This window comes from Temnothorax nylanderi, unplaced genomic scaffold (assembly GCF_030848795.1).
Source record: "Temnothorax nylanderi isolate EJ_2023f unplaced genomic scaffold, tnyl_v1.0 TNYL_tig0226_pilon, whole genome shotgun sequence".
In the NCBI taxonomy this organism is placed as follows: domain Eukaryota; kingdom Metazoa; phylum Arthropoda; class Insecta; order Hymenoptera; family Formicidae; genus Temnothorax; species Temnothorax nylanderi.
Genome location: NW_027249288.1, coordinates 233059 through 258283, shown reverse-complemented (window position 1 = coordinate 258283; position 25225 = coordinate 233059). Strand labels below are relative to the sequence as shown.

Below are 25225 nucleotides of genomic sequence, written 5' to 3'. Positions count from 1 at the left end.
TTTCACGTCTCTCTCCCCCTTGACCCCCTCCTTCCGTCCTCTCTCTCGACGCGCTCCTCTTCCTTCTCCTCCTCTTTCTTCTCCTCCGTCGCCGCTGCCCTCTTCCTGTCGCGTATACGTACCGCGCCGTTTGTCTCTTCCTCTCCCGCCCTCTCTCTTCTCTCTCTCTGTCTCTCTCTTTCTCTCTCCCTCCCGCGTAGAATCGACTTAGTGTATCGCGCGATTTTACGTGCTTCCGTGTGTATTACGGACGGCATCGGACATCCAGGATGCAGGCCATCAAGTGCGTGGTCGTCGGCGACGGGTACGTAGCACGGCGGGAAACCACCGCGGGGAGGACCCGTTGACCGCGTCCGGGAGACCCCCCCGGACTCGGGCGCGAGGGATCCGAGAGATCCGCCGCCCTCGGCCGGGCCCCGCGCGATCTCCCCGGACGGGACGTCTGATCTCCGGACGCGCTCCGGACTGCTCCCTCGCCTCCGTTTCCCGGACAGCGAGCGCGGCGGCCCCGTCTCTCGTCCGCGAGGCCACCACGCCCGTGTGCGGGGCCCGCGGCACGACGTTGACGTGCCCGCGCGAGGACGTCACGCTCTCCCCGTCCCCTCGCACGACGGGCCGTTCTCGTCGATGACGAGAGGCTCCCCCGACACGCGGCACGAGAACGCGCGGGCTCGGAGCGTATTTGTCCGCTCGTGTCGTGTCTTTTAACAGAAATGCTCCGAAAAATTGCTCGCGAGCAATTTTCGGGGGCAACTTGCGATTCGCGAATGAAAATTCCGCTCCTCGCGCAATGATTCATCTAACGAGATGTTATGTAAAATAAATTCGGACTTGTACTCGTTTTTGCATGAGTAAATGGATGACTGTTAATCGTTACGTTTCTCTGTTCCCCAGTGCGGTGGGTAAAACGTGCTTGTTGATCAGCTACACCACCAATGCATTTCCCGGGGAGTACATACCAACGGTGTTCGACAACTACTCCGCGAATGTGATGGTGGACGGTAAGCCGATCAATCTCGGCCTGTGGGACACGGCGGGACAGGAGGATTATGACAGACTACGGCCGTTGTCTTATCCACAAACTGACGTTTTTCTGATTTGCTTCTCGCTGGTGAACCCGGCGAGTTTTGAGAACGTGCGCGCCAAGTGGTATCCGGAAGTACGCCACCACTGTCCTGCCACTCCGATTATCTTAGTCGGCACTAAGCTGGATCTACGCGAGGACAAGGAGACCATCGAGCGTTTGAAAGACAAGAAGCTAGCTCCCATTACTTACCCTCAGGTTTGTGACCTTCTGGTTACATTGTTTTTCATAACGCGATTATAAAAAGACTTGGTATTTAAAACGATCAAAGAGTATACTTTTAGATTAAAATGCGTATAGAGAGAATAGAGAAAGAGAGAGAGAGAGAGAGAGAGAGAGAGAGAGAGTGTAATAATGACTGAGAAATCAACGTTACATTTTTAGCTGCATAGGAAATGCATTGCAAGTTGTAAATGTCAAGGAAATTGATAATACACGAGTGACAGTTTTGTTTGTTATATGTATATAAATATTTAGAACGTTATTAATTCAATATGTATCTCATTTACCGCAGGGTTTGGCAATGGCAAAGGAGATCGGTGCTGTCAAATACTTGGAATGCTCCGCCCTGACGCAGAAAGGCTTGAAGACTGTGTTCGACGAGGCGATACGCGCCGTGCTGTGCCCCGTTCTGCAAGTGAAGCCAAAGCGCAGATGTTTCCTTCTATAATATTAAATGTATCCCTCTTTGCACGTTGGTACTGGAATGTGTTTAAAAAAAGTGTCACGTCGTCTCATCTCCAGTGTACCAAGCACCACAATCGAATCGATCGGGTGAATTACCGACTATTTGGAACCCCAGTTGTACCAGCCTACGTCAGCAAAGAGGCTGCAAACATCTGCCAGCACATAAGCGCACAAACGTCAGTTCGGTATAAAATTTCCAGCGAGCAAAACAAAAGAGGGTTCACAGGGAATCGTGAATTCGAAATATTAAAATTTATTCTTATGTGGCCTCCAGCACATCCTAAAGGAGAGATAAATTACGGGAGGTTTCCTGCTGTCTACGCGAGCAAAACTTCCAGTCTAGACAGTCTGATGATGTTATAGGGCTATAAAATGCGAATCGACTGGATGTTCTAAGCGAAAGGAGTGTAAAAGAAGCCAAAATAACTGAACTAACCACTGTACAGTATACTAGAAGTACGTTATTAATATTACAATTAATAATTATATAATGAATGGTAAAAGAAAAAAAGCAAATATTACCATATAATTGTATAAGCGTCCAAACACTGACTGTATAACACTGATCAGTTTAATCAAAGAGGAAAACCATTTTATGCTATTTGCCATTGTACATTTTAGGTAGGACACGTATAGTTAACGCATTTAAAATGGAAAAAAAAGACGAAAAAAAAATCAGTAGTTTTCCTTATCGCGAAGGATTTCAATATGCATCAAGATATGAATTCAGAGAGAAAGAGAGAATATTTTTTAGAGATATGTGCGTAGAATACATGGCAAACCTGTTTGGACGATATTCATATAGATGTTCATTATAAATGTGAATAACGGTAACTCCACGCATATATACATTTCTCCAAGTACTTAGAGCAACCATAAGTATTTCTTTTGATTCCGAACGTTCAATGCAATATATATTATTGGAAGCTTTAACAGAGCTTCGACAGAGTTGCTTTCACACGCAAAGAGAATTCGTTAGCCTCTGAAAAATACCGATCTGTTATTTTCGTAAAAGTCCTAGGTTTGAGAAATTGTATATAAAATCTAATTGAAGGCGTTGGATGCGTTAATCGAATGCCCATTCAATGTTCACTGTGCACGTCCTATATTTAATTCTGTTGAAACGCAATGGTTTAACAATATAGTTTCGCTTCGAGGGTGAGTTTCTGAAAACGATAATTAACCGATAGACGCGCGAAAAAAAATTAAAATAAAAAACCTGATAGCTATATTTTCCAAGCGGAATCGGTAGCGCAGCGCGGCCGCATAACATGGCTTCCTTCTTCCACTAAATTGGTTAACAGTATCGCAAATGTTACATACCGTAATTTAAGAAAAAGGAAAAAAATAGCTAACTGTACAAGAGTTCTAGATGTATGTGATATAAGTATAAATGTCAAATCGAGTTTAACGATTTCTCTGCTTCGTGTTGTTCCGATCTTGCATGTTGTCTCTTGCGCGATGATCTGTGATTAGTGCGCACAATGCATGTTCTTTCTCACAGGAATTACCGTGTCATCGGGCTGGAATTGAAAAGGGGAAAAAAAAACGAGTATAATGCCGCATTTAGAAAAAGAAAAACAGGATACGACTACTGAAGCAGAGGACGCGTGAATGTTTTGTATGCGCGAGAAAAACGAGAGACTGTTACCAGTACGGAAGAGAGAATGAATTTGAGAGAAGCATGAATGTGTAAGTATATAATGAGAGAGAGAATTCGCTATAACATAACAACTGTACATAAATGCTGAACTTCAAATGTATTCCTACTTATTACCACATATAGTATACGACTTTTACGTACGCACGTATGCGTATATTGTAAGTGGTAATACGAGCCATATACATATATACATACATATATACATATATATATATAAATAGATTATATATATGTATATGTATATAAAAGTCGCTGATCGAATCTAAATCGTTACTTGTTTTTTTATATATATATTATAAATATATATAAAACAAAACGCTGGGGAGGGGAGGGGAAGCTGGACCAAGACCTAACTAGACTCTCAATCATCGCAGATTCTATATTAATCTCTGTGCAATCTGTTTGAGAAAGAAATGAAGATTCGGTCCGTACGGAAAAAGAATCATAAAAACTATTGTAACTAAATATGCTTTATTAAATGGGTGTTTATTAAATTATTCTGCTAATTCCTTGGCGAGAGAAACAATCTTCGGTACGGCACATATGTAACATTTTATTACGCGGCGGTGTCGAAAAACGTGTTGATCAGCGCCGATATCTGGTCGGGGGTGTACTTGATGTATTTCGCCGGATTCTTCGAGAACGACGTGCCGCGATACTTGTTGTGGAACGCGGTGTACAGCGGTACGATCGCCTCCTGCAATTCCTTCCTTAACTCCTCGCGCAGACATCTATCAGGCACCGAGTACGAACGCTGACACTTGGCCACTTCCTCGAGTTCTCGCGCGAAACCCAAGAACTTCTCCTTCAACGTTTTGGCGGCGAGATCTATGCGAGGGGGAAAAAACGCGTAACAAAAATTAATGCGAGTAACGATAAGTCTAGATCCGTTAATTGTTGAAAAACTTCCGTGATTGTTTCAAAAAGTAGACTTAACAATACACGATATGATGAATGCGATCTAAACACGTGTATGTTTGCTATTTCTTTCTGTGACTTAAGAGGTATTTAGAATCTTAGGGCCTGAGCAGAATAGCTGACTTATAATTTTAAGACAGTGTTTTATGCTTTAAATCTTTGTTTTTAGCAACGCACAATACTGTCTTATGTCTCAAGTCTTACAATGTTGACACTTTGTACACTCGTTTAAGACTTGAGACACAAGACAGTATTGTGCGTTGCTAAAAACAAAGATTTAAAGCATAAAACACTGTCTTGAAATTATAAGTCAGCTATTCTGCTCAGGCCCTTACTTATAGCTTCGTTGAAAGCTTTTACGTTAAGGCACAAACCTGGCTCGTCTGCGAGATACGATCGGGCCTTGGCGAATGTCGTAGTAACGTAATTGTTTTTGTCTTTGCGAAGTAGATCGTGATATGTTTGTTCCGCACTTGGCTCGGCCAGTAAGAGTAGCTCCATAAGAGAACTTCGACAGAGAGCGTTAACCACGTAATTATGGTTATTCAGCCGAAATAAAGCTCGTAAAGCGAGATCGGAATAAGACGCGTCGCTTTTACTCACTAGCGCCAGATTCAATTGAGCAAGTACCTTTTCTGTAAGAAGACAAAACGACTCTCGGTCAGACCAACGATATTCCCACGATGATATTTCAGCCGCTTTAAATTAAATTACGGAGAATAATGGGCAATGAACTTACTGACGTATACACCGAGAACCGTTTTATGTACATTTTCCGGATCTTTTGAATATAACGCAGACTGATCTGTGAAAAGATTGCGTCGAAGAACGGCACCAGCCATATCCGCGTATTCAGCCAGCTGTTCCAGAAAGACCAAGACGTTACTAGTTCCTTCCGCCACGGTACCGTCCTTTGGCAAACCCGCGCCGGATTCATTTCTCACGCATTCCGCGAACTCTTCCAGAGCTTTAGCACCCTGCAAAATTAAATAGTTTCATTATATTGGTTACGCATCTTTATTCTTAATTTATGACAAGTAGCCAAGCGCATAAAAAAATAGTTATAAAATTTTACCGGTTTCTATCTGCAACAATTCATTCGTCATTGTATTGTATATTAATATTATATACGGTGCTACTGTGTATTAATAGTATCTTTTTAAAGTGAATGATTCAATTTGCATATTGGAGTAATGTGCCAAAATATCGCACATAGAACGATGCTCAAAATATGTAAAATCGTGGACTTCTTTTTTTTGTACAATGATTCATTTAATATCTATGCGTCTTATCGCGAAAATATACGCCATTTACATCAACCGGAAGACACTGAGTCACGTTACTCAAGTTAGTCACGTTTTAATTATTTTAAATACTGGATGTTTCAACATGTTTGACGATAAGACTCAAAGAGTACTAATGAAGTATCTGTCAGAAACCCCGATAATTTTTCGATCCTTTATGAACTGATAAATCTTTTAAACCCTGATAATTTAAAACATTTTAATTATGAATGTTAATTCAAAATTTTGCTAATTGAAATAAAAATCTAAATTATACAGGGGCCACCTGAATGATCTAAGAATAAAAGCGACGAAACACGTACGGTTGTATGTAAGGTGTCGAGTACAGATGCGAACTTGGAGCGGAGCGCGTAATCGCAACCTTCGACCGTTCTCTCGAGATCGGGCTTCAGCTCGCCGAGATGCTTCAGAATCGGGAAGACTACGAGGACGGCGGAGAAGTCGCGTCTCGTGATGCAACGTTTGGCGCGCGTGGCTATGCTGTCTCCGTCGTGCGCCACCAGGTCCATCGCGTCGCGCACGGTGGCCTCGAGCACTTGCGCCTGCAGGGAAGTCGGCAGGATCTTCGCGACCAGCGCGCGCTCGGCTTGTATGAGTTTGTGCAGGCCAGCCGCTAGCAAGAGATAATTCTCCATTTCCTGCTCGTCGGGCGCCGCGTCCTCCATCGAGTACGGGGCGAGTTGCAACGTCGGCTTCCTGGACACTGAGTTCAGAGCCAGGTTGAGCCTCGTCGTTTGCGATGCCTTCAACAGCATCCTGTTGGCCTTGTCCAACGCGTGCTGCAGCCGCCGCGACGCTTTACGCCCCGCGTTCTCTTGGCCATCCAGAGAGTGTCGGTTGGCAAATTTCGCCCGCTGCGGATAATATTTATGTTAGCACAAATAATATCTAGAAGAACTACATATTACTACATATATATATTGTTCATTTACAGGCATAGGACTTCCACCGTGGGTGCTACCACCGCTGGCGCTCCTCTGATGTTCCTTGAGCAGCAGCAGAGATCTCAGGAAAATGGCGGAACGTACGGAAGCGTACATCTTTGTGTGCCTACGGTGGCCCCTCTCCTCGAGCCATCCGGCGATCTTGAGCAAATCGCTCATGACGCTCTCGGGCAGTTGGCACAGAGACTGCGGCGCATCCTCGCTGCTGGTGTCTTCGTCGGAGCCGATTAGATCCAGAAGCACAATGGGAAGGATCGGTCTACTTTGGCGATTGAGAATATCGTGGAATTCGGCATAAAGCGATTCTAGGCCGACCGAGAAGAGGCCCGTGACGTTTTGCAACTCGACGGAACTGGGATTGTTTTTCTGGAAGTATCGCTGAGCGTTGTACAATCGATTCATAGCCTCGAGGAAGCCGTCTAGACCACCGGGCCCGCTCGGCTCGGCGCGTACCACGGCTTCCACCTCTTGACACACGCCGTAGTATCCAATAGCGTGATCCAGCACGCTTAAAGTCCTCTCTATATCTGCAATACGAGAGCGAGGAAGAATGTTAAAGACTTCTTAGCGAAGAAGATGGCTTTGAAACTTGAGAAATGATAATGCCATATGCGTACTGTGTTGCTGGGCCTGGAGATTCCCAGTCTCGTTGTAAACGGGAAGTATCGTACGGCGCAGCGTAGCTAAACGGTCTTCCAAGGACGAGAGTATTCCTACAACCCCGCTCGTCAATCGCCGGCTGCGTTCCTCCGCCTCCTTCAGAGCCTCCAGAGCGGCGATCTCCGACTCCAGTTTGCATTGTATCTCGAATCGCCTCTCGGAGGTGTCGGCGCGGGTCGCATGCATGTTTCTTCCACTGGTTTTCACACGTACAATTGGAAACGAGGTTAATTGAGTAAGGCTAATCGAAAATATCTATTAGAGAGCCATGGGTGACTGTGATATCTTTGGCTGCCAGTATTATCTCCAGAGCCTAATGGAAGGCCCAAAAACTCCAGTTATCTGCAACATATAGAGTCCAGAAAAAAAAAACAGATGAGTTACACACATTTATCAGTTTTAAATTATTATTTTTTAACTGTATTATCACCGTATTGTCATATGATACTGATTTGACAGCTATCTGTTTGAGTCTCGTGTTACGTTTACATATCAGTTCTCAAAATTATTGTATCACTGATATACTAGAAAAAGAAAATATTTTTATTATATACCATCGATACACTCCCGTCTACATGTTCCCCGATAATTTTTATTTCAGATCCCTCGGCTGCTCCACAGCCGGAATTGACAGAAATTCAAGTCACAGTTTAGCCTCGTCGAGGTCGCCGAAGAAACCTCCTTTTGCACTTAAGGGCCGATCCAGAGTGCATAGTTGCATAACGGGGACCAGCCAATCACGCGTCACGATGCGCGGAACATGGCGGTGTTCCTTGGTCGCGTGATTGGTTCATTTTTCTATCGGCTAGGATTAATGCTCGCCTCACATATGTACATTCCGCTTCATATATGTTCTTTACGTCTGAAATTAGTTTGACAATTGCACAATTGTGTGACACACGTGAGATCTCTCAGAAAATTTAAGAAATAATTAATGCATTAATTATTAATTATTTTTTAAATTTATACAATATAAAAATATTTTACATATATGAATTATAGTATAATTTATAAATATTATATATTTATTATATAATTAAATAACTTATATGTAAAATTATAAAATAATGCGTTATACAAATGTTGAGATTTTTCTAGCGCGCGATCATCTAGACGCTCCTAATTCAGAAGTGACCAACTTCAGGGTTTTGCGCGCAAAAAGGCAATAAACGATCGTAAACGAGGTCGAGTGTACCTAACGAGGGCACGCGTTTATAACGGCGACCTGTCGGCGGCGAAGTGGCAAGGAACAATTGAAGAGAACCGAGAGTTTTTCTCCCAGATCCACCCTTCGTAATTGAATAGCGGCGATTATCGGATGATTGAACCGACCACCGAGGTACGCGAGAACGGACGGATGTGGGAGTAGGCTAATCGAGTTTATACGGCCGCAACGTAATCGTCGGAAGCGCGTGAGGGGACGAAGTTTGATCGATTGTTTGTTTATCGCGCGAGGTACGTTAACGCATTTTGCGCACGTCATCCTCTTTTTCCACGTCATTCCGACAAATTCACCCGGGCAAACGATCGCGCTCCTAAACCACGTTGAAAATTCACAGAAATGAAAACAAAATTAATACAATTACGTTGCGAGAGCCTATAAGCGTTTCTCCGTCGCTCCGAGACGCGCAGTTTTCGTCTGCTCGAAGTACGGATTCGGAGGTCGAGGGGTCACACACGGAGATAATACGGCTTGTAAAGTGGAAGTTCTTTCCAGGTAAATCTCGTCGCTTCTGTTCCTCGAGGGCCTCGTTGCGTAGCTGCTGAGCGAACCGTCGGAGTGATGGAGAAGCCAGTTTCGTCGGACATAGTCATCGTCGCGGGCAATTCTCACCCGGAGCTCGCCAATCTGATTGCAAAGTGAGTGGCGAACAATGGAATGCGTGGAATGCAAACGTGAAAGCCGATCTGTTTTCGACAGCGGTATTTTGACGTGTCGATTACGATTGTTTTTGCAACATATTACGTCAACAGTAGACCTCCTCTTTCAAGAGGTTTCGTGTTACGTGTACATTCAAGAAAGAAAAAGAAAATTTCTTGAGTCAATAAATTGAAAAGAGGGACTTAATAATTTCCAAACAGGAAACTTTGGAAAGTCATTGATTTAAAATTATTGTAATTATGTTTTTTCTATTTTATTGTTGGTACATTAATGAAACATATATTACTACAAATTGACAACACACAAATATTGAATTATTGGTTATTTAAATTAAACTGCTATTCTAACTGCTATTAAACTGTCATTCTAACATATGTACATATAAAGTTGTACATAAGTATATAGGTTTTAAAGTTGTACATAAGTATATATAGTTTGCTGCTTATTACTAATTATGACTAAAGTTAAATGTCTAATACTATTTATATCTATTTGATGAAGGAAAGGCAAAAGATATTTGCATGTTAGAATATTTTTTTTTTATGTTTAAAGTCGTTTGGGAGTAAAGCCTGGTGGTTGCTCCGTGTACCATAAGTCAAATCGCGAGACAATGGTGGAGATAGGGGATTCCGTACGCGGCAAGGACTTGTATATAATCCAAACCGGCTCGAAGGATGTAAACAATAACATAATGGAGCTTCTCATCATGGCCTACGCATGTAAGACATCATCGGCCAAAAACATCGTCGGGGTGATCCCGTATCTACCTTATTCCAAGCAGTGCAAAATGCGCAAGCGCGGTTGCATAGTGTCCAAGCTCTTGGCAAAGATGCTATGCACCAGCGGCCTAACTCATATTATCACCATGGACCTCCACCAGAAAGAAATCCAAGGATTCTTTGATGTTCCCGTGGATAATCTCAGAGCTAGTCCATTCCTTCTGCAGTACATTCAAGAATCCGTATGTAACAAGATTAACCAGATTAACGCACCTATCACTGTAAACTATTAATAACAGTTATTATGTTATGAAACTTGTCTTGGATTATATAATAGCGATTTATTTTAAGCGACCCCGGTATCTTGAATTGAAAATACAGACTTTCCTCTTTTGATAATATCGCAGAATCACATCTTTAATAAGATATTTAAATGTTACTCCAGATGTATGTGTTTTATTTTATATCATGCACTTGTTTATATAAATTGTGTATCTTCTCTTTGTCAGATTCCTGACTATCATAATTCTGTGATCGTTGCAAGAAATCCAGGTAGCGCAAAGAAAGCGACTAGCTATGCTGAAAGGCTGCGACTGGGAATCGCAGTGATTCACGGAGAACAAAGAGAAGCTGAATCCGACATGAACGACGGTCGCTATTCGCCACCTGCGGTACCAATGGCCGCGCGTACGATGGAAGTTGGCGTGGGTGTGCCTTTACATCCAGCGAAGGAAAAGCCACCTATAAGCGTTGTCGGGGATGTCGGAGGACGCATCGCTATTATGGTGGTGGGTAAAGTGATTATATTGCGTTCATATACGCTGTATGATCTACGATTTGGCGAGAGAAATGAATTTGCAGGACGACATGATAGATGATGTACAGTCGTACGTAGCAGCTGCCGAGGCACTTAAAGAGAGAGGAGCTTGCAAAATATATGTCTTAGCTACACATGGTTTGCTTAGCTCAGACGCGCCTAGGCTCCTCGAGGAATCCCCGATCGACGAGGTAATACATCGATAAGTAATGGATTTTAGACCGATAAAAAAAAACCTTTCTGTTAAATTTTTTTTAGGTCGTTGTAACCAATACAGTTCCCCACGATGTGCAGAAGATGCAATGCCCGAAAATCAAGACTGTCGACATTAGTGTTCTTTTAGCAGAGGCAATTCGACGTATACACAATAAGGAGTCGATGTCGTATCTGTTTAAAAATGTAACTTTGGAAGATTAGAAACTAGACGATTATTGCACATGAAAAGTTACAACTTGAGCATGAATAAATGACGATTGAAAGTCACAAAAATTCAATGCCGGGGACCATGTCCAGAATACATATCCGTCTCTTAATTTTCTACACTATTTTTATATTTCCCCAACTTGTGAAATAATAGTGGACGTATAAACTAGACCCTTGCGTTCATCAGTGAAGATAATCGGCCGAATGTCTTTATGTACATGTTCCTTTGTAGTCACCTTTTCTCTATAGTACATATTAGATTAATATAAAATAGCCAATTGTAAGCGTATTCGAATACGAAATATAGTCATTGCATATAATAGATACTGTACAATTTTAGAACTCTGTAAAGTCAAGTCAGTATAGACGTGTATTCTATGCTTACCAGTGATCTAGTGCTAGTTTTATTGTATGATTAAAAGTGTATTTTAGATCAAGACATAATAAATATATTTCAAGATATAAAGATTTTTCTGTAAATATTTTAGTTATTATATTAAATAAGAAAAACGGATATTTACAGAAAACGTGAAAATTTATAACGGCGACGATTTCGTCAAAAGAGACCGCAGATTATATAAGAAAGATCAATCCGAGAGTGTGTTGTCATGGAGACACATACAGTGTTTAAATCGATATATTTCCCTCTGTATTCCAAAGTTCGTATAAAGAATTTGTACTTTTATAATATTTATTATCTTGATTCTAAGAAAGAAATCCATTTCAGACAAATATGGCTTTGGATCTCGAATTAAGTAAGATTGTCGTTTCGTTGCAAGCGGACGAGAAGAATCGTCGCAAACAAGCGTTAGAGGAAATATTGAAAAACATATCTCAGGAGGAAATATCGGGGAGACCGGACGATCTAGTTAAAATATGGGAAAGTGTACACAGATTTCTAGTTAGAATCATGAACGATAATATGGAGGCGTGCCGAGATCTGACTGTAGGGATACTGAAAATATTTCTGGAAGCTCTGCCGCCCGATGACAAGCACATAATCTACATTATACCGATAATGTCAAGACGACTGGGCATGCAGGAACTGATTGAACCGTCGGAAGAAGTGCGACTGAAATGCGTCTCTCTTTTGCGACTGATAATTCTGAAGTACAAGGATTTGTTGGTGCCGTATATTCAGGATGTGACAGGAATATTGGCACGCACCGTTACAGACAATTATCCGAATGTAAAGAAGGAGAGCTGCAGATGTATATCCGACTACACAAAGACTTTATCGAGACATTTCTATTCGCAATCGGAGTATTTAATAAAATCTATTCTGAGCAATTTTACGCATCAGCACTACAGAGTTCGGCTCGCCGCGGTTGAAGCGATAGGCGATGCGATTCAGTATGGAAATAGCAAGTCGATGGAAGAAGTGGCGACTCCTTTGGCACAGAGGCTCTTTGACCAAAGTGGAATTGTCAGGAAAGGTACGTTTCAAATAAATGTTTTGCAATTTTTTTTATTCAATTCTTTCACTTGATTTCGTATAGTTATATTGAATCCGTAGAGTATATAATTGTATTGAACTTTTTAAAGCTGTAATTGAAGTCTCCGGCCGCTGGTTGGTAGAGCTACCTGACAGATACGGCTGGTGGCACAGACTTCTTCCCCTGATCATGACAGGGTTGCACGACGAACTCGCGGAGATTCGTGCGAAAGCGGCAGATATGTGGGACGCTGCGGGAAAATTGTATATGAAGGAAAACGAAAACGACGAGAAATTGAAGGATAAGATGGACTTTCTCACGGAAGACCCGGAGCATTATCCTCCAGAGAGTAAGTTATTTTTAAAAAGTTACAGACAGTCTACGCGTCATATTGAAAGTCAAGCTACGTAAGATCGTCATTTCTAGTTTCTAGGCCGAACTTGGGATGTCGTGTGATCGCGCAGCAAAATTTATGCAAGCTTATTAGCGGTATCAGCGCCGAACTTGGAGATTGGTTGCCAGATATACGTGTGCGTTCCGCGCAATTGCTCTGTGTACTGATATTAAATGTCGAGGAGGACGTTACGCAACATATTGAAAAGCTCCTGCCGCCTATGTATCGGTAAGATTTACTTTTTATTACTCCCTGGAAATTAGATAGAATTCAGAGAGGCAGATTATCTCTTACCAAAATCATTTTACTTTTATCGAGATTCTTGTTACAAAAATTTTCCACTTATGAAAAAATCTAATTGCAGCGCTTGCAATGACGAGGATAAGAGGGTCATTAGTTGCGTGGAAACTGCGGCGCGATATCTGGGCTACTTCGTGCAGCCCAAGATTTACTGCCACTTGGTGCTTCCCACTCTGGACGAGTCTCCGACAACCGGACACTTGCGTGTCTTCGCGGCGATTATTAGCGGTACCGAACGGAGGGCTCTGTCGCAACAGCTGAACGAGATTGCAAACTTCTTGCAACAGCCGGATATCTGTCAGAGTAAAAAGAGCAACTATCAACGGCAGATACTGTCCTGCTGTAATTCCCTTCTCGTAGTTTGTAAAGAGGTCCGAATATGATTCTTTCCTCATTATACGCACATTTATTACATTTATTCGCTTTAATCAAAAACTTTGTTCTTCTTTGACTTAATTCTTAGATCTAACAGCGTATTGTAATGCACAGGATTGCGTGGCAGTTACGCAAGCTTTATTCACCGTAATATTCACCACGTACGCGATGAGCGCGGAGCCTTCCATTCGTGAGGAAGCAGACAGACTCTTGGAGATACTCGTCGGTATAAATTCGCTAAAGGACATCGAGGAACTCTTCTACAATTACGCGAGACCGCTGATAATGTCGATTAGCGATGATTGCTCATCGTGGACGGTTTACAGCGCGGAATCGCAAATTTTCTGCGCTTGTCTAAGCCGCGCTGGAGTCGCCATGTCGCGTAATATGGACCTCACGTTACCTATCTTCGAGAAAACCATGAGCAAGGACGCCGATCCCGAGCTGAAGCTGCGACACTTTATTCTCCTTTCGGAGTACTTTCTGAACAATCAGAATTTACATCGTCATATCGAGGATCCGCATAGATTCGTGAGCACGATTGTCGAGGAATTGATCGTGCCCGGGCTCATTTGGGCCGCTGGCAGAGCAGCCGAGGCTATTCGCACGGCCGCCGTTTGCTGCCTCTGCGCCGTTCTACAGAACAAGATAATTAATCCCGACGAGAAGGATGAGATTAACGAAGCGGAGTTATTCGCGAACGAGAAAAACGAGAAATCTAGAGCGTCCATCACGGCGGAGCAGTTCCCGTCCATCTTCGACGAGATCGTGCCCGTTCTGGTCAGCCTGGTGGACGATAAGGCGAAGAAGACTCGGCTGTACTCCATGCGTGCCATTTGTTTGTTAGTGACGATTGGACAGAGGCTGTCCTGTCTGAACGACGCGCATATCCATCGCACGTATCCGGTGATCCTGAAGAGACTCGACGACGGCTGCGACGACGTTCGCTACGCCGCGGTGGAGGCACTCGTGGACGTGTGGAGCGTCGCGTCTGAAGATTACGACACTGTCGTCAGCAGGTGTCACGTCGATGCCCTGTATACGACGATGATTATTCACCTGGACGATCCGGAGCCTCGCTTCCAAGAGATAATGTTGGGTAACGGTCAATAGCTTTTCGTCCTTTCAGCCTTTTCAGCGATAATTTGAGTCATAATTTTTAATTAATTAATCGTTGTAACGCAACTCTTAATATACTTTGATATTAGTACGGTTTTTTAGTAGTTTTAATATTATTTGTTTTCAGACGCATTAAAGCGCGTCGCGAGGATCTATCCCGAGCTGCTGCATCAAAAGCTGCACGGCTGCCGGCCGAATTTCAGGAACAAAGCGGGAGTAGACGCGCTCTTGGAATATTGCCAGGGTATATTCAAACAAGATTGAATTCTCAAGCAGACAGTTCTGTAACCCGATAGAATTGTGTGTCTTAACAGATATAAGTTAGGTGTATATTTTTACGAGGTACGAGTTTTTTTTTATCATACATGTTGAACCAGTTAAAAGCATCGACTCTCTTAAATATAACAATAATAAATATGACGCCATAAGATGTTTGGTCCCACTTTGGTACAGCAAGTCGGAAATTAAACTTTCTTTTTTTCTCTGTAAATTTTCTGTGTAGGCTTTATCTTCAACTTATACAAGATATATAACTGAAAGTGAGCTTTTATTCATACAAAATTCATACAAGATTCGATAGTTCGGAAATAGGACAGTTAAAATAAATCTAGGAAATGAACCTGGAAAGAGAAAAGTCGCCGGACCAATTTTACCAGGTAGCGCAAGTCAAAAGTTTAGCGCCATATTGTCGGCACGAGAATCGATATGATCGATATCGCATTCTCGATTTAAAAAAAAAATGGATTCATCGTCATGCGGTAAACGCGATCTCCGCGTGAAAGATCTCGGGCCGCAAATAACGGCGATCTTTCCCATGGACAGCTGGATACGCGGAGACGCGTCCGCGAGAGCCGCGAGAGGCTCGCGCGACATAACCTTCATCCGAACGCGCCTCACTTCACGCGGCCGCAGGAAGTACCCGCCCTTCCGTGCGCGCCGCCATGTTGCCCGTGTCTTCCGCTCGGCGAAGCGCGAGACGGAGGGGCGGATTAACAATCTGCCGATAATCCGGTGCGGATTGCCGCGGACGCGAGGGCCGGTCGCACTGTCGTAAAAGCCGCCTGTCACGAGCCGAGTCAAAGGGAGCCGACGGTAAGTGTTCGCGGACAGTGCCGGGACACCTGGGGCGTGCCGGGCGAGGCGAGAGAGAGATCCACCGTCGTCTCGGCGTCCTCCTCTCCGGCCGGAGTTTATCCAGCGGGAGTCCGTCTCCCGGAGGGAGAAAGAGAGAGAGAAAGAGAGTGCTCCTCTCCGAGTTCCGACTTTGACGGACTCCCCGTTTCTCGGAGCTGTCGCCTTTCAGCCGCGCCGTATATCGCGTCTTCCGGAGCCCCGAGACGGGGAAAGACATGAAACAATTCGCTCCCGAATCGAGCGAGGTATCGGAACCGGTTTCGGAGCATTTTGGAGTCTCGAATTCCGATGTCGTAGCTGCGCGAAAATGCGTCTTAATACACGCCAGGGAGCGACGAGCGCTCTTCTCGACGCCTCGGGCGGCCTCGCGCGAGTTTTCGTTCGCGAATCGGGCGAGAAGCGTAAAAAGAAAGATGAGTGAGAGAGAGAGAGAGAGAGAGAGAGAGAGAGAGAGAGAGAGAGAGAGAGAGGGAGGGAGAAAGTAAGAGAGAGCAGCTGAAAGGAACTTCGGCTAATCACTTTACTCCGCTTCCTCGCGGATGCGCTTTCCTTATCTACACCTTAGCTGCACCTCCCGTATTCGGGACGAAGCGAGTACAATGTTCTTTGTCCCCCTCGCGATCGAACTTCTGCTATTTTTTACTCTTCTTTTCTCCCTCTCTCACGCGTAATTACATATCTATTTTATTTTAAAATGTAGAAGGTGTAACGTAGCGCAAATACGAGGAACAAATCTCGAGTTTCACGGAGAAAAGTGGGGAGGTGCAGAAAGTGCGAGATTCGTTCGATTTGTCGATCTTCCTTTTCTATTTCATTTCAAACGTCAAAAAGTGCGACACGCTGCAGCTGCGAGGACCTACCCCTTTTTTCCTTTGATCGTATATCCATTATCCACTTTATTTCAAGTGCGTGAAAGTGTAGATCGGCTCTTGCTCCGCGAGTGTACACCTGTCTCGTTCCGAGGTGCAGAAGGTGCAGGCGGCAGATTGAAGGATCTTCCGCTGGTTTCTGTCATTACGCGCGGCCGTCCGATCGATTTCTTTCTCTCTCTCTCTCTCTCTCTCTCTCTCTCTCTCTCTCTCTCTCTCTCTCTCTCTCTCTCTCTCTCTCACACACACACACTCCCTCGGAACTTTCTATAAATATTCTGCCGATATACGTGATGTGAGATGGGATACGCGCGCGCTTTTCCGCCCCGCTCAGCCCCGCTGTTCCGTCGCGAACCGTTGCGAGACGCGCCGCCGTTGCCGAATCCCCGGAGACCGGAGTTTCCAGCGGATAGCAGATTCCGTGTTCGCGCGATAACACGCGTTCCCTCACCCTTTCCTCCCCCTCTGTCTCTCTTCGCAAGTCTTTTTACATACATATCTTTCCTGGTTTGAACGTAGCGATGTCTGACCCTACGGGTGATCATGTAGATGCGTTGGACGAGGAGCCGGACGTGGAGTCCAGTTACAAGCCTCCGCCGGAGAAGTCCATCGAGCAGATCCTGGAGGCGGACAAGGAGGACGAGAGTCTGCGCAAGTATAAGGAGACGCTTCTCGGGGAAGCTAAGTCCGGCGGTATCGTAGTAGGTGGGCATTCACTTTCATAAACTTAAAGCGTAAAATTTGTTTGCAATTGTCGTCATTACTGGGTGCAATTTTCGAGTTTCGCGAAAATTTGACTCCACAATTCTCGCAAATTTTATCCAAATTGATTGTAAATCCATAAGAATCCTGTATAATTTATATATGTACATATATCTGTACCTTAGAGGTAAAGAATTGTAAAGAATTGTATCTCCATTATTGTAAATTTAGAGAAAACAGAATCTAAAGTTTATTATTTTTGTGAAAATTTCTAATACGACTTTTTCTAAACATTCTGTCTTAGTAATAATGGACACATAAGATCCTTTAGCATTATACAATTTGAGCTCCTGATATATTGGAAAAAGTAAATTAACTCTCTCCATTTTGATAAAATTGGAGATACAATTCTTTATCTCTAAGGTACAGATATATAGATTTATTTTTCATAATATTGAAGAAAATCTGTTTTCCCTTCGCATTTATGTGTCATTGAAAAATTATCATACGGCAATTCTATTCAAAATGTAGAAAAAAGATAATTGGCTCTCTCTGCAATATACAGTAGGAGTGACATGACATTTTAAATAACTATACGATTCTCTTAGATCCTAACGATCCTAGAAAGGTAATAGTGAAGAAATTAGCGCTATGTGTCGCCGATCGGCCGGACATGGAGCTGGACTTGACCGGCGATTTATCACAGCTGAAGAAACAGACGTTTATCATCAAGGAAGGCGTGAGCTATAGAATCAGGATCGACTTTATTGTGCAACGGGAGATCGTGCATGGATTAAAATACATTCAAAAGACTTATCGCCTTGGCGTACCTGGTGCGTACTCTTTACTTCTCGCTGTTCGGTATCTGACGTAACGACGTCACTCGTGGTCAATTATAATAAATTCGATTTCTTGTGTGTTAACGCTTCTAATGCAAATTAGGAGTTACGGGTAAATGGAATAGCCAATAGTTTGACCGTGTAGAGTATGATTGGACTTTATATCTATGATTTTTCGTTGCAGTTGACAAAATGACGCATATGGTAGGCTCGTATCCTCCTAAAACAGAAATACAGTCCTACACCACTCCAGCTGAGGATGCACCAGCCGGCGTCGTCGCGCGGGGCTCTTACAGCGTCAGTTCCCTCTTCACAGACGACGACAAGCACGAGCACCTCAAGTGGGAGTGGGCGTTCGAGATCAAGAAGGATTGGAAAGAATAAAGGTTGTCCTCTACTCCATTTAGAACACAGAAATCGGAGAGACGATAATTTACAATTCCTAGCCTTACTACACTTCGCGAGTAATGATTAAGGACGTAAAATGCCAAAACACAGAGCTGGATGGATGATTTTTAATATCCTTTAGTTATGGTCGACACGCGTTGCCATAACAATTGCTTATACATATTTTACGTAATAAAGGAGAAAGAGAATATAATCGGTATTTATTAAGTTTTCTTCGTAATTGATTAGATATTCGATTATAGAAATAGTATTCGAGAATTACGAAGTACACACACACATACATATATATACAACACACCCTATTTTAATCACTAGTACAAGCAGACAGCAGTAGTAAAATGATTTAAGCGATACATGATGTGACAAACCGGTATTCCCGGACAAATTAGATGCGTAACGAGTGAAATTTACAGTGAACGTTACAGCGTTACAGCCAACGGCGTTGATCCATTATATATATATAATTACTTATTAAAAGTAAAAAGTGCTCTAAAGTATTTAGATATTTGTACAACATGGTTTTCGGAGGGCAATCAGACTCTGCTCAAATATTTTGTACGTTTATCACATATTTGTCACTTTCTACAGTGCATAAAATTATATGCTCTATCTACTATTAAAAAAAAAAACTGGTGAGAGGGGTTACAAAGAAAAGCTATAACGCTTTTGTTCTTTACTTCTACAGATATTGAGATATCTGTAAAAATGCAATAACTTTCGCGCTCTGAAAGATTTTACACAAACTGCGTATATCATAATGTATATTTTAATTACAGTAATTACTCGCAAGCGAAATAGATTCTAACTAGATTTCTCGTGAAACAACGCACCTCTTCCAGTTTTCACGGAGATTCTTATCGGATAATGATGTAAATCCTACATGTGTGTCTCGCGTATTGAAAGTTCCGACAACCATGTTTCTTCGCGGAGAGTATATCGTAGCGAATGTGTTAATCGCAATGCAATTAGAATTTTTGAGAAAACCCTAATTACCCCAGAAACGCGCACGTCACATCGTCAGCTGATCCGTGTATAAAAAAAACAAAAAAAAAGTGTGTATAACGTACGGCCATACAGTGTTAGAGTGTGTGGCGTTTTTTCGATAGTCACGTAACGGTCGATCGTATAAGCTAGGCATTGCCGTGCATTTGTATAATAATGAGCGACGACGTGAAAAGAAGAATATATTAGAATAGACGTTTTGTACCTTTGTTACGAGCTTCACGAGAGAAACAAATAGATCGAGAATAGTTACCTCATTGGAGAAAGTGGGGCGCAAAGTATATTGATATACGCCTAGATAAAATCGAGCCGTCTCGCATTTTCTTTTCCCATTCAGATTTCAAGTCGTCATATTTTTCCATTTACGCGTGATCATAGTCGCGTTCCGATTGTGCCCTCACGATAGTGTCTTATATATTGTCAAACAGAAGTCACCCCCAGCTTTCCTTCACCGCTTTCCTTTTTTTTTTAATGCATTCGTACCTCGTAAATGAAGAGAGAAAGAAAAAGAGAGAGAGAGAGAGAGAGAGAGAGAGAGAGAAAGAAAGTACGCGTCTTGGAGATGTCTGGGATTAATTAAATTTGAGATTTGTGTGTACTTCATCGTGCTTTGTATACCATGTGTATTCATTTGTTATTATATGGCGCAATATACCTATTATTGTACGCGGCGAATGCGATGATTGTATAGCAAAATATACAACTTATATATGTCAATACTCCCCCTCGTCTCTGTTTGCCTGTCGATGTTCCGCTCGTAGTTTTACACACGGCTTTTTTTATCTTTAGACGTAGATTAACGTGCATTTTTCTTCTCTTGCCGAATCATACCGTTGAGAATTTTTGGAGAAATCGAACGATCGTAAAACCCGCGATACAAGTATTAAACGTGATTTGTTCGAAACGAGACATGTATCTTTGTATGAAAATATAATGTTTTATTTTTAGAAGGAGTTATACGCCGATCGATACTCGATGCGACGTCCTCGGGTCTTCTATAAATATCTCTTGGAGCAAATTGGGATTGTCGATATCGTACCTATCGCGTTTTACGTGGATTAGATTTACACCATTCGTTCCATGCCACCTGTATTTTGCAATAAAATCCTGAAGAATCGAGGACATGCTTGCGAAATCGGTCTGACGAAATATATTTAAAAATAATAATAAGCTAAAGGAAACTTAATGTCTCCCTGTGTGTTTCAGGGAAGCGAGACCAGACTCCGTGTTCTCGCCGCGAGGTATCTCGCTTTGTAATTTAAATGTCTCGTTCGAGCATATTTGTATATACCCAGGTAGCATTAATGTCTAAAAGACATCATAAAGATGTCTTTAAGATGCCAGAAATCTTAAAGATGTCTTTATGATGTCTTTTAGACATTAATTGCTACCTGGGTATTTATCTCGTAAACGTAAACCAGATACAGATCTCGTTCATTCGGATTTGCTTTCCCGAGATGTTTACACCCGCCTGAAATCGTACATGGATTCGCAATGGGTATTCGTCGCCGCCGGCGATGTCTATTGCGACCGCGACAACTCGGCCACGGTCACGGCCACGGTCACGGTCTACTCTCCGTCGCTTCTCTCTCTCTCTCACTCGCGCGCGAGCGTGCATTCTCTCTGCCGGTCAGCGAACTCTCAAGCCAACGCGTTCTCGCACCCATCGGCGATGCGTGCACGGCGTTTGCGCGCCGAAGAACGTCGCGAAACGACACGACGAACAGCGCGCAGCTGAGGATCCGCGGAAAGTGAAAAATCAATCTGCGCCCTCCCCTCTCTCTCTCTCTCTCTCTCTCTCTTTGTTTCTCTCTCGTAACGAGTACGCCGTTTTTGCATGCCGTTCCGCGCATGCAAAAGATGTACGAGCGGCGGATGTTTGGAGGTGATCCTCTCGCTTTCCCGGATACATCCTGCGCGAATATAAGTCAGACAGTGTCCTTGTTAAAGCTCACTCGCTACCTTCCGAAACGAATGACGAATTTGATATATAATCTCAAGTTCATTTTAATCAAGAATATCAAGATCTTGTTATTCATTAATTTAATTTAGTATTAATTTCTTATTTGTCTATTTATTTATCGCATCTGAGGCTCGAATTCTTTTCACGTCTTAAAATTCATGTAACGATATTTTATTCTGTCTTCTCCCTCTTCGCCGGCTCTTTCTAACAATATAATAATTATATATTATACTGTTTTATTCTTGCGTAAGGAATCAGAGTGTCTTAATAATGCGATTAGAGTTGGAGTTTTAAAGCCCGATCTCATTTTTCAAGATTGTCTCGAAATGTTGCATGGTTTTCATCGATTGAACGAAATCTTAGGGCCCAAGGACCAGGCTCGGGACAATCTCGAACATAAGATAGGGCTACGATTAGTACGAGTGCCGTTCCGGGATAGGAAGGAAAGGGAAGACATTAAACCTTTCCGGGATTTCGAGGGCAGCGGGAAAATCGAAGGACTCGCGCAGGGTGTGGCGTCCTGCGCGCATATTCGATCGGAGACCACCATAACGTTAACGTAGCCATCGGCGTACGCTACACACTGTTAAAAATTCGTAGTGTCAAATTATACTCACTTTGGGTCATTTTTTATCATTCCTACTCAATATCTCGTTAATTTAGCTAAACCAATAGAGTTGAAATATAATACTGTTTTGTGTTGAAATAATAAATTTCGACACATATTAAAATATTTAATTATAATAAAATTTTGTACATGATTGTAATTTTTTGTATATAATTAATATATCTATTTTTATTTTCTTATTTTTTAATTATTAATTTTTCTATTTACTTAAAATATTTTAAATTATATTTATATTAATAATTTTTTATATAAATATCGTTACACGTAGTTTAATATGATAGTTAAAAATAACAAAATGTTATTTAAATCAAGGTATTTAAATTTCATCTCCTTTAATATATTTAACAGTGTATCGTGAGATAAAGATTTATCATAACGAGCGTGACATGACCGTTATGATAACAATCAAGTAAATAGAAAATGTGCCAATACACGGTTGAGCCGGATCTTTCGTGCCCAATAATAGACACATCTGCGTGAATTTATCTATTGTATCTTTCGCTTAGCAAACGATGATGATTTATCGTACGACGGGGATCGCGGGAGGCCCGCTAACGACAGCTGTTCCCCGAAAGCTAATGTCATTAGGTTTCGGCGTTATTGGCTTCTCGTCGTCCCGAATGTCGACGCGATCGCGAACAATGTATGAACCGCGGCAAGAATCGTTTTCGTCAAAACGCCACGTTGAGATAAGCGAATTCTAAGAGAGCCTCGAACCGCGCCGAGCACAAAAGACGCTCTTTGTTACCGCTCGGCGTCTCGCGTCTCGCTGCCCTCGATTTAAAATTTCGTTGCACAAAACTGTGCACGCGCGACCGTGTAATAACGTCGCGTTCGGCCGGTCAGCGGGAATTCGGGCGTTGCGAGAGAGTCCGCCGCTGAACCGGCGGTATTGTCCGGTGTCTTTCGTTAATTGAGCGCGATTCTCGCGATTCTCTCCGATCGGATCGCAAGATAAGATTTCCGGGTAGTCGCGCGAGCCGCCGAAACGTCGACGAGGATGCACGTCGTCAGCGAGTTTCGGCGACGACGCGGTTTCGAGAATTGCGCGCGCCTGTGCTTCGTGATGCACTCACGGTATGCGCGGTTATTATACGGAGCTGCGTTGTTCCACGGGTCGTAAACGCGTCGTAAAGAGAGATCGTAAAATCGACGATCGCGGAGGAGTTCCAGTTAGCGAATTGATCTCTCTTTCTCCTTCTAAGATCTTTTCTTGACGATAAACCTCGATAAACCTCGCGAATTCGTGCCGTCTTAAATCCATCGATGAAGATTAACTTTAATCTCGGTTTAACTTACTTTCGTCTTTTTCTAATAAAAGTAAATTAAATCGAGATCAAAGTTAGTCCACATTGGCAGAAATGGACGTCAATTATAGAATAATGAGTTTGCTTGGAATTTCGCCGCGTAGATTAACTTTAATCTCGGTTTAACTTACTTATTATTAGAAAAAGATAAAAAGTAAGTTTAAACCGAGATTAAAGTTAATCTGCATCGCTAGAAATGGGCATAAGTCAACGGAGAGACATTCTGTTCTTATATAGTTGTCGTAGATATTTCAGGAATTTATAATTCATAGTTTTTAGCTTGCAGTTTATAAGATACTTCATACTTCTCATAATTCTGAATGTAATTTGGAAACGTTGAAGAGCGGCAAAGGCCGCTGACGGTCGTGAAATCGAGGAGCGGGAAAAGAGCGCGAGCGGGGCGTATCGCGAACTTTAACGCGTTGTCGAACACAATTCTCCGCGGCGCGATAAAACGAGCGAGATGAGGAAGAGCAGGCGGAAGGATAAAAGGGAGGGAGGGAGGGAGGACGCTTTCGCTGAAAACGACGGCGCGTTTCCGGAAAGCGGAGCGATTCCGCGAGCGCGCGGAGGCTCTTGTTAGACACGCTCGAAAAAGCCCCCGACTCCCCGAGCCAGATCAAATTAAGTCGCGGCTATCCGACTTAATTAAGGGAATAGGCCTTTTTAATTGGCCACTCGGCCCGAACGGCTCGAAGCTCGTATAACGGGACGCCCGTTCGCCGCGTTGCCGCGGGTTGATGCGCCGGACCCGGCGAGATTCGACGGGATTTAATGAGCGGTGAACCATTAACCGTTAACGAGGACCCTCTTCTAAAAAAAGGGGGGAGAGGGTTTTGCCCGCGTGTTTGAAAACGTTTCCGAAAACCGCGAAGTAGGGAAACTATCCGGAAACTATCGGTGACCTTCCGCAACCGTGGATTCAGTTAAAGTCGACAAACTTTTAATTGCAACGGCATCGAGATCAATTAACGAGCTCGGAATGCAGCGAATGAAAGATAGAGACGTCGCGCAAACATGTTCTCGCGTGTTTCTATGTGTCATAAGTTCTCTTCGTCGTTGACGATGCGACGATATCATTGTTTCGCGCGCTTTAATTAATTGAAACGCGCTCATTAGGGGAGATCGCGTTACCTTCTGTTAAATATTAAAGGAGGGAACTTAAACCAATACACCTTGAGTTAAATAACATTTTACTTTTAACTACCATGGGGGTCGAAATTTATTACTTAACGCAAGCAGTATTATTTCAACTCCATTGTTTAAGTTTAAATTAACGACAGTATTAGTAGTAGAATAGTTAAAAATTACTCAAATTGAATATAATTTGGCACTAGGAGCTTATCAGTGCCGAGTCAGGTCGGAAACCCGTTGATCAATTTGGATCTCCGCTCGTCGGGGATCCGCGCGCATCTCGTATCCGTCGGACCGGTTCCGGTTCCGGATATACGATCCTGCGCATGTATTAGTTGCTTTCCATTTATATCAAAACTCAGATAATTCTCACTTGTGATGCCATTCTGTCTTTATTATTCATTAATTGCCAAAAAGGATAGAACGACGTCACAAGTGAGAATTATCTGAGTTTTGATGTAAATGGAAAGCACCTATTATGAGACTTTTGGGAATGGTCGGCTGGTGAGACCGG

The 25225-nt window shown here is 42.9% G+C and overlaps 5 protein-coding genes across 8 annotated transcripts; 4 read left to right on the top strand and 1 right to left on the bottom strand.

The window, feature by feature from the left end:
- Positions 1-162: 162 nt before the first annotated feature.
- On the top strand, positions 163-3931 carry Rac1 (ras-related protein Rac1). Its single transcript, XM_071717789.1, has 3 exons — positions 163-304; positions 895-1282; positions 1599-3931. Exons 1-3 carry the CDS (start codon positions 270-272, stop codon positions 1752-1754), a joined length of 579 nt encoding a protein of 192 aa, XP_071573890.1. The 5' UTR covers positions 163-269; the 3' UTR covers positions 1755-3931.
- Exo70 (exocyst complex component 7) lies at positions 3889-7956 on the bottom strand. Of its 2 annotated transcripts, XM_071717780.1 has the most exons (7): positions 7815-7956; positions 7218-7602; positions 6589-7127; positions 5959-6510; positions 5092-5329; positions 4727-4987; positions 3889-4262 (listed from the first exon to the last, which is right to left on the bottom strand). In XM_071717780.1, the coding sequence occupies exons 2-7, from the start codon at positions 7444-7446 to the stop codon at positions 3991-3993; spliced, it is 2091 nt and encodes a 696-aa protein (XP_071573881.1). In that variant the 5' UTR covers positions 7447-7602; positions 7815-7956; the 3' UTR covers positions 3889-3990. The 2 variants fall into 2 exon arrangements, with proteins under 2 accessions (XP_071573881.1, XP_071573882.1); XM_071717781.1 differs by lacking the exon at positions 7815-7956 and having other exon boundaries at positions 7218-7808.
- Positions 7955-11567, top strand: LOC139779435 (phosphoribosyl pyrophosphate synthase-associated protein 2). Of its 3 annotated transcripts, XM_071717785.1 has the most exons (7): positions 7955-8091; positions 8359-8599; positions 8978-9120; positions 9695-10103; positions 10371-10649; positions 10723-10869; positions 10937-11567. In XM_071717785.1, exons 2-7 carry the CDS (start codon positions 8579-8581, stop codon positions 11093-11095), a joined length of 1158 nt encoding a protein of 385 aa, XP_071573886.1. In that variant the 5' UTR covers positions 7955-8091; positions 8359-8578; the 3' UTR covers positions 11096-11567. The 3 variants fall into 3 exon arrangements, with proteins under 3 accessions (XP_071573886.1, XP_071573887.1, XP_071573888.1); XM_071717786.1 differs by lacking the exon at positions 7955-8091 and having other exon boundaries at positions 8579-8715; XM_071717787.1 differs by lacking the exons at positions 7955-8091; positions 8359-8599 and adding an exon at positions 8754-8908.
- A 53-nt stretch (positions 11568-11620) lies between these two features.
- On the top strand, positions 11621-15145 carry LOC139779431 (dynein axonemal assembly factor 5-like). Its single transcript, XM_071717779.1, has 7 exons — positions 11621-11760; positions 11829-12537; positions 12647-12886; positions 12964-13159; positions 13296-13602; positions 13721-14705; positions 14853-15145. Exons 1-7 carry the CDS (start codon positions 11710-11712, stop codon positions 14987-14989), a joined length of 2625 nt encoding a protein of 874 aa, XP_071573880.1. The 5' UTR covers positions 11621-11709; the 3' UTR covers positions 14990-15145.
- A 402-nt stretch (positions 15146-15547) lies between these two features.
- LOC139779436 (rho GDP-dissociation inhibitor 2-like) lies at positions 15548-20398 on the top strand. Its single transcript, XM_071717788.1, has 4 exons — positions 15548-15817; positions 17248-17433; positions 18039-18263; positions 18454-20398. The coding sequence occupies exons 2-4, from the start codon at positions 17250-17252 to the stop codon at positions 18651-18653; spliced, it is 609 nt and encodes a 202-aa protein (XP_071573889.1). The 5' UTR covers positions 15548-15817; positions 17248-17249; the 3' UTR covers positions 18654-20398.
- Positions 20399-25225: the final 4827 nt, after the last annotated feature.